Raw genomic sequence first — 14,784 nt, 5'->3', positions numbered from 1 at the left:
CATGCTAATATACGTAAAGTATATGGGCACATCACAATTGAAACATAAGTAAACAGACAAAGAAGCGAACTGCATGTTATTTACAGACATTATATGTGTGCATCACAGTAAAACCATGAAAACTGGCAAGGGATGAGGCTACTACATATTCCATGTCTCCAACTAATCTTCACTTCTATTCTCTGCAACTACTTTCATAATTTCAATTTCCACTTTCAGCCTTTTCTCTGGATTGATACTTCTCAAGAGCGGTGCAAGCATGCGTGCGAATAAGTCAACTTCGTCTTCTTTCTCATCTACAAAAATTAAACTAGATGCAATCAGGATATTTTTTCATAAATAAGATTGTAATAATTACCTGCAGTAAGGCGCTCAATCGCAGAAAGAATGGTTCGCTCACGATCTGACGACTGTGAGTCACGTTTGTTTTGCTTTCCTGGAACCAGTTTGCTTAATGGCGTGCTGCAATCACTTGGCAACGATGGCGCTGGATCTCCAGAATGCAATGGTCCTGTAGAGTGATAGGCACATAATATACATCTATTCTATACACATAACGAGATATAATTTGACAGGGTATTCACAAATAATATTTGTAACTGAACTGAGCTTGTGGTAACTAAAGTCTTGTCCAATGTTCCCCCTAAGCTGCGCAAATGCGCAGCGCTGATACAGTTTCTGCGCACAGAAAATCAAAGTTGCGCCAAAAAATCCAAAGTGATGACCTTTTTTTGGTATTTACATACTGTTGTCCAAGGGTATGCGCAGTGAGTTGGTGAGTGTGCGCAGACTCGTCAAAAATTAGAGGGAACATTGGTCTTGACAGACGTCTTTTATGTTATATGAAGCTTAAATGTTGTACTAACCTTGATTCTGCAAACCGCCATTCAGAACTTCAGTCAGGTTCAAAGTAACTAGTGGGTCATGTGTATCCAGAGGATCTTGTGTATCCATGGGGTCATGTGTATCGACGGCATTATGTGTATCCTCCAGGGAATCCTGTTCTTCACTACAATTATCGTCGACGTTTGAATATGTGCTGGAATAAGCATATAAATTTATTTCATAATAGGAAATCAATCAGTACCGTAACTAATAGTCATTTACCTTCGGATTTCAACAACTGCATCCAGAAAATCAAACATTGGCATCAGCTGCCACGGCCTGTAGTTTGACTTTCCCGAACCAGATCTGGTTTGTTCTTGCATATTATTTTTCTCCCGTCGTAATTTATCACGGAGATATTTCCATTTTTTTTTACATTCATCAACTATGAGAAAAAATAAGCAAAGTAATTGGTGAGTAGTTCGAAGTACTGTACTCGTTTTTTTATAATTACCTGGAAATTGTAGGTCCCGGCTCACGCGTTCCCAGCAGTTTTGCTTAGCCACTTTGTCGCTATACGATTTGTGTGACTTTAAATACAGCGCTGGGAATTGCCTTACCGATTCTATCAGTACCTCCGGATCCATTGTTGCAGATTGCAAAATCACAGCCGTAATAGACATCGTGCCGCGAATGTTTGTTGTTAGGCGCGAACAATCAGCTGATCTCAGTGACGCCTGACTGAGTACAATTTACGCTGGCAGTGTGAACCTCAGCTTCGCCTCACTTAATTTAGCTTAGTTTAGCTTAGCTTAGCTTATTCTCAGTGTACACTACCCTTAATGTGCCTAAAGCCCAAGATGCACCGCCATCGGCCAACCTTGATGTTATGATACCATGCCGTTCTTGTGGCAAGAAAATTAAAAAATTCAAGTACATTAAGGGACGATTCGGGAAGAAATTCTTGAAAGAATTCGTACAATGCTCAGAATGCTGGAAAACAGAGAGAAAAGTATCATCTTCATCTAGCCCGTCTGGACATATGGCATCTCTTTCAACACTTGACGGCCATAATGACCATGCATCGACAACGCGTAATGCTACTCCGCGTGGACATCAGTCGTCGTTCAAGCACTACATCTTCGACGGAACAAAGGGGTGGTTAGCAAAGGAATCGAAACCGCAACCGACTGTGGAATTGCAGGTATGGACTGATACTCGAGATTATGATCAATTCGATATCCCATGTCCACAAATGTCGTCTACGGCAGTAAAAGGTGTTGCGGACAGTGGTGCCCAATCGTCTTTGATGGGCCTAACAATGTTCTTAGCATGTGGGCTTACTAAGAACTGTCTAGTACCCGTAACTAAACGTATGCTTGCTGCTAACGAAGAGGGCATAAATATTCTGGGGGCAGTATTCCTTCGAATGTCTGGTAAAATGCGCAACGGACATCGCATAGCAACAGCCGAGATGGTTTATGTAACAGACTCGACTGATTTGTTCTACATGAGCAGAGGTGCGATGGAGCAATTGCATATTATTGGGCCGGATTTCCCTACAGTTGGCGCTGCCGCAATTACTGCTCCGGCCTCTACGAAGGAATATTCAAACACCAATAGTAATCAACGCTCGTGTGAATGCCTAAAACGGTCGTTGCCTCCTAGTTCGCCCACTGAGCTCCCATTCACGCCATGTGTGGAAAATAACGAAAAGATGAAACAATGGCTTCTACTGCGATTTAGTTCGTCAACATTCAACAAGTGCAAACATCAAACGTTGCCTTCCATGTCTGGAACACCCATATCCATTCATGTTGATCCAGATGCAAAGCCAGCAGCTGTCCACACACCGTCTCAAGTGCCTATTCACTGGCGTGATGCAGTTAAGAAACAATTGGATGATGACGTGCGTCTTGGTGTCATTGAAAAAGTTGAACCCAATACGCCGACAAAGTGGTGTCATCGAGCAATATGGGTTCGTAAAAGCGATGGAAGTCCTCGCAGAGTAATCGACTTCCAATCCCTCAACCGCCATTGCTCCCGGGACACGCACCACATCGTTCCACCATTTCATCAGGCCCGTTCCATCCCACCCGATACTTTCAGATCGGTTACTGACGCCTGGAATGGCTACCATTCAGTACCCGTCAGAGAAGATGATCGCCACTTACTCACGTTCATCACTGAATTTGGCAGATACAGATATCGAGTGGCCCCACAAGGTTTCATAGCAAGCGGGGATGGATACACTCATCGGTATGATCGGATAATCGCTGATGTGCCTAGAAAGACAAAGTGCGTCGACGACACAGTGTTATGGGATGACAGTCTGTCTGAACATTGGTGGAGAATGATTCATTATCTCGAACTGATGGGACGCAATGGCATCATTCTTAACCCTTCGAAATTTCAGTTTGCATGTAAGCATATTGAATTTGCAGGATTCGAGATTACGGCAGACGACGTACGTCCACTTCCAAAATATTTGGAATCCATCGCCTGTTTCCCAAGGCCGCAGAAGCTGTCAGACATACGGTCGTGGTTTGGACTTGTGAACCAAGTCTCCCATTATGGCAAACTTACCGACATGATGGCACCATTCAAGAGCTTACTTAGCCCAAAATCTTCTTTCACGTGGACCAATGAACTCGATGAGGCGTTTGCAGAGTCAAAAGCTGAGATTATTCGAGCAATCCAGAATGGGGTGCGCATTTTTGACCCGAAGCGAAAAACTTGCTTGAATCCCGACTGGTCGAAATCGGGCATTGGGTACTGGCTGCGTCAGAAATACTGCGAGTGCGAATCTACGACACCTGATTGCTGTCCCAATGGCTGGAAAATTACTCTGGCAGGTTCCCGATTCTTACGTGATTCAGAAAGACGATATGCTCCGATTGAAGGCGAAGCCCTTGCTGTGGCATGGTCCCTGGAGGATACCAAGTTCTTTACCCTTGGCTGTGATGACCTTGTTATCGCTACTGATCACAAACCGCTGATCAAAATCTTCGGGGACAAATCGTTGGACGATATTACAAACACTAGAATATTCCGCCTGAAGCAGCGTACAATGTCCTGGCGCTTTCGTATTTTTCATGTTCCAGGTAAATCCATACCGGCATCGGATGCTTTCTCGAGGCACCCCGCATCACTGGACACGACTCACTGGTCCTCCCTGGATCCAGTCGATTGTGTGGCGGCAGGTCACGACGAAAACAACCAACTAGAGACGTCTATTATTGCAGCTACAAGGGCATCCCTGAACGCCATTAAAGTCATTTCATGGGAGGATGTGCGAAAAGCTACCCTATGCGATGATACTCTCAGTAAGCTGAAGGAATACATCGTCTCAGGATTCTCACGTGGATCGGAACAGTTGCCGTTTCAGGTCCAAGCATATTGGCGCTATCGTGGTAAGCTTTCTATTGTTGATGATGTTGTCATGTATGATGATCGAGTTGTTATACCTTCAATTCTGAGGAAACCAATATGTGACACCCTTCATTCTGCTCACCAAGGTATCAATGCCATGTCACAGAGAGCTCAAGCTACTGTTTTCTGGCCCGGTATGTCGGCTTGCATTGCAAGAACGCGGGCACAATGTGATGCGTGTAGCAGGTCCGCACCGAGCCAGCCGCATTTGCCCCCTTGTGATCCTTACGTCCCGACATACCCCTTTCAGGCTATTGCCGCAGATTACTGCACTGTTGCAGGTCACCAGTATCTCGTAGCCATCGATCGTTTCAGCAATTGGCCTGAAATCTTTCATATCAAGCCTGGCACTCAGACTTCTGGTGCACTTGGACTGCAAGATGCTTTACGGAACTACTTCATGACATTCGGCGTTGTAGAAGAACTGAGCAGCGATGGCGGACCTGAATTCACCGCTCATAGTACGCAAGATTTCCTACGTCGATGGGGTGTTCGGCACAGACTGTCTTCAGCATACAATGCTCGGTCGAACGGCCGGGCTGAAATTGCGGTCAAGTCAATTAAACGACTTATCACTGGAAATATATCACAAGATGGTGAGCTCCGAACCGACTCATTTGTACGAGCCGTGTTACAGTTCAGAAACTGTCCTGATCCAGACAATGGCCTGTCTCCAGCTCAAATCGTTTTTGGAAGACCATTGCAAGACGCTCTGCCATTCAAGAAAGTTGGTTCAGTCTTCAACGGACATATCGTAAGACCGATGTGGACAAAGCTATGGCAAACAAGAGAACGTACATTACGTACCAGGTTCGCTAAGCAGCTCGAATCTTTGCGACCACGCACTCATAATCTGGCACCCCTTGAAGCGGGGGACATATGTCGTGTACAAAATCAACATGGACGTTTCCCTCTTCGATGGGACAAGACTGGTATGATTGTTCAGTGTAACGGCAATGACCAGTACCTTGTTAAGATTGATGGGTCCGGGAGATTGACTTTGCGAAACAGAAAGTACCTTCGTAAAGTACAGCCATTCTGTCGATATACTGAAAAGCAGCATAGTACGGAAACTTTATCACCCGTGCCGACAACTGAGTCACCGCATGTTGATGGTGCGAATCCCGCGCAGAGGATTCTCAATGACGCACACGAGGAAAAACATTGCAACGACCAGCCTGTGGATGATGTTGACGATGCGTACATGGATGATGATGATGACTCTCCTGGTACTTCACCATCAACCAGTGCTGATGGTGGCCGCAAGTCAAACCGTGTCAAAAATCCTCCACTTTGGCACAAAGACTATGTCCTTGGCGCGTTGTATTCATACTGATGCATGTTTATTGTTGCGCCTTTTTCTTTTCAACTCCTCAAATTGTGCCTTTATTGGAGTTGTGGGGGATGTATGGTTATGGCTCATACCGTCACGCATGACTTGTGTTCATGCTGACAAAGACTTTTGTGTCAACTCACTGGAGTTGAAGGTAGTGATAAGTGCAAGTTTCGGTTTAGTCCTTCCTTGCTTTATTTACAGCTTAATCATTTATTTGAGTATAAAACTCGTTAATAAATGCATAATTGTACACATACAAACTGATAACGGAACATGCGACCTAACAATACGAGACACAGGCCTACACACAGCACACAAGTTCACCCAAACCGTATTCCAACAGCTAGGCCTAAACCTACACCAGCAGCAGCCTTGCCATCTACAGGCGAGGGACTAACTACGGGACAATATCACTCCCCAGATGCTTGCGCAGCATCGTCCGTGATCTTTCCATGTCCCCAGTCAATCTATCCGAACATAGATTCCGACAGGATACATCCACCTCAAGTCTACAAATACAATGCCAACTACCTGCTACTTCACACCCTAACTTGCCCAATACTACCACTACTTCATGCTGTTGTTCCCGACTACTCATACTTCACGCTAACAAACACAGAGACATACTCACTCACATCCAGCTTCAGCCACGCTCTCAGCCAACTCTCCAATCAACTAACTCAACACGCAGTCTCCAACCATACCACGTGCAACGTAAATTTCTAAACGGCAAATATCGAACATTCTAGAAACCCCGGGATGCCACAACTATAAAGGGCTGCGACTTCATAACATGTCAACATCGAAAACAACTGTGACGTCGGGCACTATAGGCCTATCTGTTCATTACAACGCATTGTGTCTTATCGCATTGTAGGCTACCTTGTGTGTCTTGTTCAGATAAAAAAAATATTCCAACGATAAATTATCATCATCGATATTGATTATCGATTATTGAAGAGGATTAGTTCTCCGCACTCTTCTGTAATTCATTCAAATCATTTACGACCAGATGCATATAGTAAGCCCCCAGAAGTTGCATCGATTACCGTACGACGGGCCGATCAGTGTTTATTTGTGCGGGAGTGAGGTGGAAAAATGTGGCTTCGGCCGTGGTTAAAACTTACAACACACAGCCACATACGCCTGAACCGGATCGTGACCACCTCTAGACGATAGACAAAGCTTTGCTGGTGTGACGTCATATTGATCGAAATGTGCTCATAACTCATTTAAAATCCGCTAGTGGGCGCTAAAGAGCGTCCGGAATTTGGGTCACAAAAATATGGTAACCCTAGATTAGGGTCGATAGCAATTTCCATGACGTTGCTATCATTTTCATCCCATGATGCGGACGAATGCTTATGCTCTCGAAAATTAAAACCTCGATGTGATGCATCAATATGAATCAAGCTCTCTGCACCTTCCGTATAGCTCAATTTGCAGCTTTTGACAGTCCATGCGAACGTATTATGACCGTTTTCAAAACTACTTACTTACATGAGTAGATTTTAAGCCAGGAAATTCTACTTCTAATTCAAGTAGTTTTAGGTTGCTTTAAAAAATACTTCTACTCGTACTTGAGTAGATTTTTGCGTTGCTACTTCTACTTGAGTAGCCTTCTTGACCACCTATGGGATAACACAAGAGCGAGCGAGATAGTGTAATGGTGATTCGTCCGGCTTCTCGAGCGCAGGTCGTGGGTTCGATCCTCGGCCGGGTCATACCGAAGACTCGAAAATTGGTATCCGCAGCTATCCTGCTAGGCACTCAACAATGACGGATAGCATGGAGGAGAAGAAAAAAAACGGGTGCGCAGACTAGATTACCTCACGGCCGTATCGCAACTCCGTCGTCAAAGCATCTCGATGGTGCAGGCGAAAAATAATATCATCTCTCTCTCTCTCTCTCACACACAAAGCCTTTCGGCACCATCCAGATTTTCGATTGTTTCGCGCTTTAACAGAAAAGGTGTTTTTGTTGTTGTCGAGTGCAATCGTCGATCAGCATCTTTAGTTGAGGCGGCTTTTGGTGCTCGAGGTTCGCTGAGTTCACGCTGGTCTGCCACGTAGTTAATCTACGAAGGTCGGTTAAAAGGGGTAATTTGAGGTAAGCTACTATATATTCCCGGTGATTTCGATATAATATGTCTATGCAAACATACTTGTGTAGGTATATCACAGATAACAGTCAAGTATCATGACTGGGTGTTGTCACGTTTGATTGGTCTCAAAATTGCTGAAATCGACACTGTCATCACGTATAATTTATTCCGACAAAGGTGCCGAGTTATCACATTGGGTCTGTCATGTATGTGTCTGCCACAGTGCCACTGGATTTGTTTCGGCTGATTTGCACCTCCAAAGGGCTGGTATCGTGTCTGCAGTACCGAGCGTGTTTGTTTGAAATTGTGTTTACCTATATATCTCCACGTTCTATTATAGTCATAATACTCGAATTGAAATCGAAACTAGAGTAACACTCGCAGAAATGATATGATGGCGATATATAATCTCTCCGTGATAACGCTGATGCATTGAGCATAAGCATAATTATATGCACTAGGTCGAGTGGCATAGTACTCCTATTATTTCAACTGGTGTAAGTGCCAGTCTTCAGAGTCATATTCAGGAAATGGGAATGTAAAGTCCCTTTCTGTGCGAAAGAACCTGTATTGCTGCTACTGCAAGTCAGTGGTTCCAACCAACCAAAGTAAAATAACTTCTGCTGACCTAAATGATTATCATGTTTGTGTATCATTTTGTTAGCTTAATTCTGCCCAAGCTAAACCATATTTTGTGTACATATAATATATATATTGGTAACGTAGTATTAATTCATCTTTTCAGTGATACAAGGACACTCCGATACCAAAGTTGTTACAATGTATATCCACATTCTGACTGGAGTCTCGGCTATATTGCTGATGCTCTATTTTACAAGCAGCTCATTTCGTTTTCGTTGCAAGGCTTATTCATTCAATCTGTACCTTTTGGTTGGTGCAATGGTTGTAGTTCCTTTTATGCTGCTCAATGGAAGATCTCGAAAAAATGTGATCTGGTGCAAACGTGTTCTTTTGGTCAGTGGAAAGATATTTGGATTGCAGAGTCATATCAGAAATGAAGACAATCTGATACTTGATGGACCGTCAGTGATCGTAAGCAATCATCAATGTGCTCTGGACTTATCTGGCATGGGCAAACTGATATCAGAACGTTCCACTGTAACAGCAAAGAAGGCTCTGATGTATGCTGGTCCTTTCGGCCTTGCTCTCTGGCTATCGGGATTTATTTTCATCGAGCGCTCCAAGCGGAAAGAGTCCCGTGAGGTCATGGACAAAGTCGCTGACACTGTTAAGAATGAAGGTCTCTGCGTTTGGGTGTTTCCAGAAGGCACTCGAAGTATGGGCGATGAGATGTTGCCATTCAAGCGAGGCGCATTCAATCTGGCAGTGAAAGCGCAAGTGCCAATTGTACCAGTAGTCTACAGCTCGTATAAAAAGTTCTATAATCCTGCTAAACATCTCTTCAACGGTGGAGATTATATCATTGAAGTCATGTCACCGGTGTCCACGACGGGACTCACTGTGGATGATGTACCGAATCTGGCAGATGATACCAGATTGAAGATGATGGATACTTTCCGTAAGATTTCAAACATGGACAATCATTGCGTGGATTAATACTCGCCTGCCATGGTAATACCCAACACCAATGTGTCATATAAGATTTAGGCCTACATTACTGATGAATCTGTTCATTCGATGTTCAACTTCCTTGATTCTATTTGATTCTTTTCTCGCAATAGCTCCAAATTTATTTGTACTCCATTTGGACAATACTGTATCCGCAAAGCCACTGTTGTAAAAATATTGCGTGCATCTATGAAAATTTATTAACCAGTTTGGGCTTACGTAGGGTAAGGAACCAGAGGGGCATGTAGTTCTGAGTTTTGTAAAATGACCTTGTGACAACTATAATATCGGATACGAGATTGTAAATATGAAATTGCTGAAATATCTTCCTATTTTCGAAATTCTTCAGAGGGTTACATTCCACGGTCTGAATTAGTGTACACTAATACACTAATTCAAAATGGAATTGGATTTGGTACTGCTGATAAGCCATCTCTTACATACTAACTATCTCTGTAACATATTTAATATCAAGTGAGGAATAATGATAGCTGTATTATCACCGAGCAAGAAACCTATTACCTATGACGCTGATTAACCTATTTTAAAAATCCAGAATGATTTTAGACTTTGATGCATTGCGTTTTTCTGTCACTTCGAATTTGGGGGCATACACTGTACATTTGCGCATTGCTGTAAGGATTGTTTATAATTTGACTGGTATGCTCGTGATAATTCTGGCTTTACTGCATCTGATGGTCACTGGTCACCTCTTGTTTGCTATTGTACCTAAAGTACATGCATTTATATATCCATAAGTTACTTCATGCGATTCAATTTCTAGTGTATTACATTGTTCCATAAAATATCCCAACACGGTGCATATCACATGACACGGTGCTATTGGTAGCTAAATAATCTCCTTTTCAATGTTCAAGGACTGAATGTCCCCTGTATGTCACCCTAGCACTGCGTCCATGACATCATATCCAACATATACTGCCTTTCTGTATTGAAATAGATTTCACTTCTTTGTTTGGAAGTTACTGAACAATCGCGAGATCCTTTAATGCATAGTACCTATATGTAAGTGATGATTTTGAAGCTTGCCACAACACACCAAGTGCGAATAATTTATATTTTGGTCCAGCATCACATGTAATGTAGATGTAAGTAGTTTGTATGGCAATTGCCTGTCTGTTTTCCCGATTCTTCAGATGTAGTATTCTTCTGAGCCGTATTTGCTTATACATTGCAACTTGCCAAATGCATTGCATCCTTATTTTTTAGTATATGTTTCAGTGTTGAGTAGCAATTCTCGTGTAATATGTGTTTTTAAATTGTTGTTGTAGTGTAGTTGTATTGGTGTTTGCAGTCTCAATCTTGAGAGCCCATATGGCTTAGCCCATAGCCTAGGCAGGTTTTTACATGACAGGATGTGCGAAAGTTTGTTTACCTTTCACCTCATCAATTTGCTGATGTGTGTACTGTTTATTCTTAGCTGATTTTTAAAGGTATGTACTTTACAATGTAACCAAATGATAGTAGTCGGTCACTTGCACGCCCGCAATTGATTGATTCGTTTTCTTCTGCCTAACTGATATTTTTGTATCCCAATCTCCTTTCTTCAATACCACATCTTCCATATTGTATCATTGCCCGTAAGAATTTCTTGCCTAATCGTTTGCAATGGTTTTTTGAGATGCGGAATACATTGATTTGTTGCAGTTGGAAAGTTCGTGATTTCTTTTCTCGTTGCCACAACAGGGGTTAAACCCGCTCAGAGGCCAAACGCCGGACGCCAGACGCCGAGCGGCGGCCGAATGTCTACACGGCGTTTGGCGGCTGAACTGGTGACGCTAGATGGCGTTTGGCGTCTGTTATAGTGAGACGCCGAGTAGCTATACGGCGTTTGGCGTCCGAAATGTGAGACGCCGCATAGCTACTTGGCGTCTGAATTTGTCTAGCGTATAGGATCTTATTTGAGGGTAGTCACGCTCACGAAGGATTGCTAAAGGGTCGAAGTTGGGAGCTTTAACGCCGACAGACAAATGATGTCTGCTATATAGAACACTATGGTAGACGTCTTTCGATGCTTATGATTATCGAGTTTCTTTACAACAATGACAGCGATTGCTCTAGCTGAGGATTTGACACACCTCATTAGAATCATAACAGTCCAAGAACTTGATTGTGGTCTCTGCGAAATCAACACGTTCAAATCGTCAGAAAAGCTAGATGAGCATATCGAGGCGGTACACTGTGCTCATCGTGTACCTCACGCTGTCGACAAAGAAGTGCAAGGTGTGTAAAGATCTTACCGAGTATATAGCCATGTTGCATTCCTCAGTGAAGAATCTCTACTCGATTGTGATTTATGGGTAATTGACTGAGTGTTAAAAAGCTTGATATTATAATGGCTTGCGATTACTTGAAACTGGAATTCATGTTTTGAGGCAATTTTCAGCAAAATCTGAGACTTGAGAGTGAACCCATCTCTGCTTTGGTTAATCTCAAATTGAATTGTAACCGGTAGGCCTACCCAATGGATTCAGAAGTATTTGTGTAAAGTTAATTAATTTAGAGGTAGGCTACTTATACCCATCAAATATTAGTTAGCAAGACATGTCAGCGGAGTCAGCCATGTTTCTCTCTGAACCAGCTTTCATATGACATGTTACTTCCCGATTTTCGTGTAGACATAATTGCGCTAGTTCATGTTATGCATGATCGATTTGATTGGGGGAAATTTTCCCTTCAATATATTCTATCATTTTACACTATAATCCACTCTCAACTACTTGGTTATGCTGTTTTATGACCGTTACAGTAACAGGGAACTTAAAAGCGATTAAACTTCATGTGTGGATGACCACGGAATGGTCATTTTTTAAAAGGCGATAACTGTGGTGCATGGACCAATTTTGATTAGGTTTACTGCACTCAGGGTCAGGGCTATATACCAGATTTACCCAGCTCCGTTTTCATTGCAATCTGAGATCCGGGTTGAAATCCTGGTACGTTTAGCGTAATATATTTGGTGAGAGACACCGATTCCATATTGGTCTGAGACCAAGTGGATACGAGTGTGGTTGATTTGACATGGATTTACCCTTGTGTATCTAATTGTATTCACATATTCCAGGCTATATCGTACCATGCCGTTTGAAGTGTATGGAACGTATTGGTCAGGCCAGAGGCAGGAGTCACTACCACTGCCATACCTGCACTAAAGTTCTTGGTCGACGTGGTACATTTGAAAGTCATTTACAAAAAGTATGTGGCAATCCGCCACCAAACAAGGAAAGCAAGACTCGTCGTTTAAATCAACCGACAGATAGCAAAAGTAAAAAGCAATGCACCAAATGCGACAAGTCATATGCAAGGTCTCATGGCTTGACAAGACATCAACTAGATGCCCACGGCCTTCCAGCAACCCTTCCTGCAGTTTGTATTGATCCGAAAAATGGTGTGTTTATGGTCTCCCAAGGATCATCAGGCCAAGCTGCTCCTTTGCACGTTACGAAGCATTTATTAAGAAGCCTGATTGGGTGTGAAGACAAAGACTGTATATCAATTTTTGGGACCCTCAAGGACAAAAATCCCGGGGTCCAATGTGATCATTTAGATGCTGTAGAAAATGCACGTCCATGTGCAAACATTGATTTAGATGAAAAGGTTTTGAACACCCTCGTTGAAATGAAGCTAATATCAACCGCAACTAGTGAAAAATGCAGCAATGAAAGAATGAGGAGTGTGCAATGCAATGCTCCACTCGTGGTGCATGCGAATTTTGGAGCATTCAATATTTCGAAGAAATACAAGTATTATTCTATCTTCACTGGCGAGAAGACATACTATAGTCCTAGTGAAAGAGTGCGGGTGACATTTGACGTTGACGGAGGCTCATGGTCATGTCTGTGCTCTTGGAAAACTGGAACATTCTTGCACATCACACTGGCGAAATGGTATGTGTTCCAGACTGTACCAGATCTCATATCATGTATGTCGAGGTAATCTTCATTGCATGACTTTCGAAGATTCCATATTTAGTTTCTTAATATTTGATTTACAGTACTCAACCTCCTACTGATGACATGCAATTGAATATGAAGTATTTTCTCGAGCATAAACTGATCCCGGAAAAGATACCTAATGAATATTTGAAGGAAGGAATAATTTCAGAATTGGCGCCAGAAGAAACTGTTTGTGCAAGGTGTGCTGGAGTCCTTGAAGTGAGCTGAATGCGAAAAGCTCAGATTTGTGGAGTCGGTTGTATGTGCTTGCTTATTTCTCTGACTTTTACTGTGGTTCCACTGCTTATTTCTTTGTGACTTTTATTATGGTTCCAATGCTTATTTCTCAGTCATTTTTACTGTGGTTCCACTGCTGATTTCTCAATGACGTTTCCTGTCATTCGATTGCTTATTTCTTTGACTTTTACTGTGGTTCCACTGCTTATTTCTTAATGACTTTTACCGTGGTTTCATTGCCTTCTGCTGTGGTTTCGTTGCCTATTTCATATTGTGGTTTCATTACATACTGTATCTGCAGAAATTCATTGCGAGTGTACAAATATGGGGTGGTGACAGGGTTGTAACCAAGTCACTAGGTTTCAAGAAGTCAAGTCGAGTCGTTTTCAATTCACCGGCGAGTCAAGTCTGAGCAATCCCCAACGAGTCAACCCGAGAGCAATGGGTCGAGTCCAAGTCATGGTGTTTACTGTTCCCCATCGAGTTCAGCTTCAGATCACTTCTGTGGAACTCGCGGGGGTGATATCAAAGGCCTCGGATAATTTTTATGTTTATTTTTTTCCATTCTAAACATGGTTAGCCTATTGTATTTTTTTCCATTGTAAACATGGTTATTGTAACAGATAAAAGGCAGGTTTGGGCCCATTTATCAGTCCTAATATACCATTCTTGAATAGGCTACGTCATACAATGAGTAAATCCATTTTTAAGAAAGAGACTCGAGTCATCAAAAAAATTGTGAGTCGAGTCATGACTCGATTCATTGCAACCCTGGGCGGTGATACAATAATTTGATACAGCTGAACATACAATAGATCATTTGAGATTCTGCCACCGCTTATTAGGACAAAAAATTAACAATATGCAATCTCAGATATCACATAGTTGCGAGAACTTGATAGTCGCGCCATGAAATGAGTTGACCTCTGCTCAGTTTACCGAGGCACCAATCGCCGTATAGCTACTAGGCGTCTCAACATACCAGAGGCCAAACGCCGTGTAGCTACTCGGCGTCTGAACATAACAGACGCCAAACGCCGTATAGCTACTCGGCGTCTGAACATAACAGGCGCCAAACGCCGCATAGCTACTCGGCGTCTGAACATAACAGACGCCAAACGCCGTATAGCTACTCGGCGTCTCACCACAACAGACGCCAAACGCCGTACAGACATTTGGCCGCCGCTCGGCGTTTGGCCTCTGAGCGGGTTTAACCCCTACTCCGTTGCCAGACACGCCAGCATTGCACGCAACAACGGTTTGTTATGGTAAACTTCGTTATGAGTAATAGTTGATAGCGCTTG

The 14,784-nt window shown here is 43.0% G+C and overlaps 2 protein-coding genes and 1 pseudogene across 4 annotated transcripts; 2 read left to right on the top strand and 1 right to left on the bottom strand.

Annotated features, from left to right (window-relative positions):
* Positions 1–147: 147 nt before the first annotated feature.
* Positions 148–1,630, bottom strand: LOC145450721 (uncharacterized). Its single transcript, XM_080329226.1, has 5 exons — positions 1,340–1,630; positions 1,108–1,270; positions 867–1,039; positions 359–511; positions 148–296 (listed from the first exon to the last, which is right to left on the bottom strand). The coding sequence occupies exons 1-5, from the start codon at positions 1,506–1,508 to the stop codon at positions 163–165; spliced, it is 792 nt and encodes a 263-aa protein (XP_080185352.1). The 5' UTR covers positions 1,509–1,630; the 3' UTR covers positions 148–162.
* A 5,931-nt stretch (positions 1,631–7,561) lies between these two features.
* Positions 7,562–10,962, top strand: LOC145450178 (1-acyl-sn-glycerol-3-phosphate acyltransferase alpha pseudogene; annotated as a pseudogene). The gene is made up of 2 exons (XR_013918445.1): positions 7,562–7,702; positions 8,443–10,962. The product of XR_013918445.1 is annotated as a 1-acyl-sn-glycerol-3-phosphate acyltransferase alpha pseudogene (transcript).
* Positions 10,963–11,165: 203 nt separating this feature from the next.
* On the top strand, positions 11,166–13,788 carry LOC145450176 (uncharacterized). Of its 2 annotated transcripts, none has more exons than XM_080328677.1 (3): positions 11,166–11,531; positions 12,373–13,211; positions 13,281–13,788. In XM_080328677.1, exons 1-3 carry the CDS (start codon positions 11,351–11,353, stop codon positions 13,293–13,295), a joined length of 1,035 nt encoding a protein of 344 aa, XP_080184803.1. In that variant the 5' UTR covers positions 11,166–11,350; the 3' UTR covers positions 13,296–13,788. The 2 variants fall into 2 exon arrangements, with proteins under 2 accessions (XP_080184803.1, XP_080184802.1); XM_080328676.1 differs by having other exon boundaries at positions 12,373–13,240; positions 13,303–13,788.
* Positions 13,789–14,784: the final 996 nt, after the last annotated feature.

The sequence above is a fragment of the Botryllus schlosseri genome, chromosome 11 (genome assembly GCF_051294905.1).
Source record: "Botryllus schlosseri isolate E-star chromosome 11, Bs_hap1, whole genome shotgun sequence".
Taxonomy (NCBI): domain Eukaryota; kingdom Metazoa; phylum Chordata; class Ascidiacea; order Stolidobranchia; family Styelidae; genus Botryllus; species Botryllus schlosseri.
This window is presented reverse-complemented; position numbering and strand designations above follow the sequence as displayed.